A 3,244-nucleotide genomic window follows, 5' to 3' on the forward strand; every position below is an offset into this window, starting at 1 on the left:
AGCCCCTTAATTCTGAAGGTTTAGCCAAGGCTCAGAAGAGCCCAATAGGAGCCAGGCATGGTGGCTCCACCTGTAACCTCAGCCCCTCAGAGCCTTCAGAAAACCAGACGCAAAAGCTCAGCGGTCACTTTCATCACTTCGCTCAGCCAGGGAGTTTGTGCTGTTCATGGCGTGGTTCAAGGGCTGAGCTCAAATCCTCCTGACCCGCACCACACCCCAGAGGTATTGAGAAAGGCATCACCCAGCAGGTTCTACAGAGGGGACCCCACTATCCACCTGATCAGCATTCCCACTTCCCCCGTCCGACCCCCATGCGGGGCTGGAACAGGTGCCGCATACCCCAAACCCTCCGTCAGGGGACACCCGGGGCCCAGCATCGAAGCCTGCTCTGTGCCCTGTCCTGGAGGGCACAGTGGCTGCTGGTGAGGGAGAGTTAGGGATGGGGCAGGCGGCCCCCATGGCCCCCGCATTACCTGGGGCTCCGGGTGGCGGACGCAGGGTGCCCTCCTCTGTCTTCAGGCCCTGCAGCACAGGCGTCAGGGGTGCACATTAAACAGGTTTGGATCTGAGTATCTGGTAGGCCAGGCTTCGGGGTCACAGGTGTTCAGGGCCTGACTGTCCACGTGGCAGCAGAAGCAGGCAGGGAGCTCCGCCTTCCCGGCAGCCTTGGTGCGGGTGGGCTGCACGGCTCTGCCGCTCCTGGCTGGCCTTTTTAGGGGTGCCAGCAAGGCCAGGGGGAGCCCCTTCTCATCCTTCAGTCCCAGGTCTCGCTGGCAAGCCGGTCGTGTGGGTCCCTGGGTGGGGTCCAGCATGGCGAGGGGGCACTGTGCCTTCAACGGCTGTGCGTCCCACAGCAAGGCTGAGGCCTTGAGGTTGCAGACGGGCAGCGCCGGCCTCCTTGCCCTCCTCACACCGATGCCCGCCATGCAGAGGTCAGGCCCGCTGATTGGGGGCAGCTCGACCACAGGCTGAGGGGAAGGCACAGGTTGGGGGTGCTGGGGTGTAGCTGGGATGGTGGAGTCCCTGCAGGAGGGATCTGTGCAGGAGGGATTGGTCGGGGCACAGACCCCCGCCCGACTCAGGAGTGAACACCTGGGGCCCCATGCAGACCCTCAGGAGGCTCCCAGGCTCTGTAGAGCCTGTGGGGAGCCCAGGCTTCCTGAGGCTTGGGGGTCATCTAGGGGGCCCCACACCCAAGGACTGGGCTGCCCTTTTCTCCAGTTTAGCCACAAAGAGGCCTCTAGAGAGGCATCGGCCACACTTCCCGATGGCTCCAGCACGTCTCCAGACACAGGCCTCACCCCCCAGGAAGGTCCCAAGGGAAGAAGGAGGCCCCCAAAAGACCCTCAGAGTGGAAGACACTGCAGGTCAAAGCGAAGGAGCAGCACGGTGGGCCTGGAGGCTGCTGGCATGGAGCCCCCACCTCCAACATCAGTCAGGGCTGGGTGGGGCTGGGAACGAGGGAGGAAAGCTGGACGGAGCTCTGGGCTGAGCGAGCAGGGCTGCCCCACATACCTGGATGCCTGTAGCAGCTGCTTCCTCAGTGCCAATGAGGCACCGAGTCCCACAGGAGGGCAGGGCAGGCCTGGGTCACAGAGCAGGAGTCACGGAGCGGGATCAGCATCCTCCATGGACCCTCTGGGGCTGGCAGCCTGTGGCTCCACCCTCACTGAGTAATCAGGTGGCAAGGCGTTCACACGGGGGGCTGCCACTGAACCCCCCAGAGGATGGCACCCACCACCCAGGCAGGGGCAGGCAAGGCTCACCTGCCTCCACAGGAGCTTGAAGTTGCCGATGTCACAGCTGCTGTGATGGTGTCCTCCTGCACCTTCACACACACCTGGGCCGTGACAGGTGTGGACGGGTGCATGGTGGGGCTGGAGTTGATCTTGATCAGCCAGGGCCTGAAGTCCCTCCCAAGCACGAAGTCGGCCCCGCAGAGCTCAAAGCTGTTCTTACGAGGCTCCACGTGATCCTGCGCCACCATCATGATGTGGGCGATGGCTGCCTTCATGGATGGGTAGATGACGCTGCCCCATGTGGCGCCACAGCCCTGGCGCTGCAGGTACTCCTGGAACCTGGCGCTGGTCCACATGTTGTGTGCTGGCAGCAGAGGGCTGCAGCCCACGTCATTCTTCAGGTGCTTCTGGACGGCGTTGTTGCACAAGTGGATGGCACTGCGTAGGGTGAGGGGCGGGGGTCAAGGGGCAGGTGCTCAGCCTCCAGCCCAGGAAGGCGCCCAAGGCGGGTCCTCCCAGCCGTGCTGCGCCCACTCAGCTGGCTCTAGAGAACCTCGTCCCCAAGGACTCCCACGCCTGCCAGAGGAGCCCAGGCTGGGGGACTCTTCTGGCTCCCCAGCTGACAGCCCAGGACAACCCTCAGTCCAGCGGGCAGATACCATGGAATGCACTTGGGGGCAGGGCAGTTGCCCACCAGCCCAGGGCCCCCAACTAGGCGCTGCTGGCAAATAAGAGCCTCCCTGCACCTCAGTTTCCCCATCTGCATGTGGCCAGAGGGATGCTGGTGACACAGGGTGAGAAACAGTCACCTACCTAAAATTGTTAGTAATTTAGTTATACTCTTGCCCTATTTCTAAATAGGAGTTAAAACTACTAACATGGTTTAGGAGATTGCACTATGCTGTATGTACGTCAAGAGCATTTTCACTTCCATTGTAGGTGTGTTGGGCCAGGAATTTTCCACCTTGTTCATGGGGGGGAGGTGAGACCACCCATGACTGTACGTAAGTTATATTTCCACTGGGAAGTGGATGAAAAGAAAAAAGATATAGGCATGTAGAAGAGCGTTTTGGCAAAAATAGCTCATTAGGGTTCAGACCTACAGGGCTAATGCTTAACCCCTGTCTTTAATTTTTGTCAGTATGTGTCTGACCCGATGTCAGGGACCCTCCCATCACTGGGATGCATGTTTATGTCCTAGATGGAGAAGTGGCTCAGAGAGGCCCGGAGATTGGCCAGGCACATGGCACACAGCACACAGCTCTCAGCTGGAGGTCTGGGGACAGGGGCTGGAAGGGGCCCTGGCTTCCCACTGCGCAGGAGCTGCTTTTGCGCAGGTGAGTTCCTGGACCCCCTCCAGGCCCACTTGACCAGAGGCAGTAGGTGGGTGAGAGTCGAGGTCCCAGGCCAGCTCCTCCCAGGCCCTCTTCTGGGTGTGACTTCCAGTGCAACACCTGGCATGACCACAGCCCCCAGCCTGGGCCAGAGTTGAACATGCTGCAAGG

The 3,244-nt window shown here is 61.0% G+C and overlaps 1 protein-coding gene across 1 annotated transcript in view; it reads right to left on the minus strand.

Moving 5' to 3' along the window:
• Positions 1–237: 237 nt before the first annotated feature.
• The window catches only part of LOC108297473 (protein monoglycylase TTLL8-like), a 45,116-nt gene continuing 42,109 nt past the window's right edge, over positions 238–3,244 (minus strand). The window contains 4 exon segments of the mRNA XM_017520124.1: positions 238–539; positions 542–968; positions 1,767–1,810; positions 1,813–2,177. Coding sequence (XP_017375613.1) covers positions 238–539; positions 542–968; positions 1,767–1,810; positions 1,813–2,177 — 1,138 coding nt within the window.

The sequence above is a fragment of the Cebus imitator genome, unplaced genomic scaffold (assembly GCF_001604975.1).
Source record: "Cebus imitator isolate Cc_AM_T3 unplaced genomic scaffold, Cebus_imitator-1.0 Scaffold804, whole genome shotgun sequence".
NCBI lineage: Eukaryota > Metazoa > Chordata > Mammalia > Primates > Cebidae > Cebus > Cebus imitator.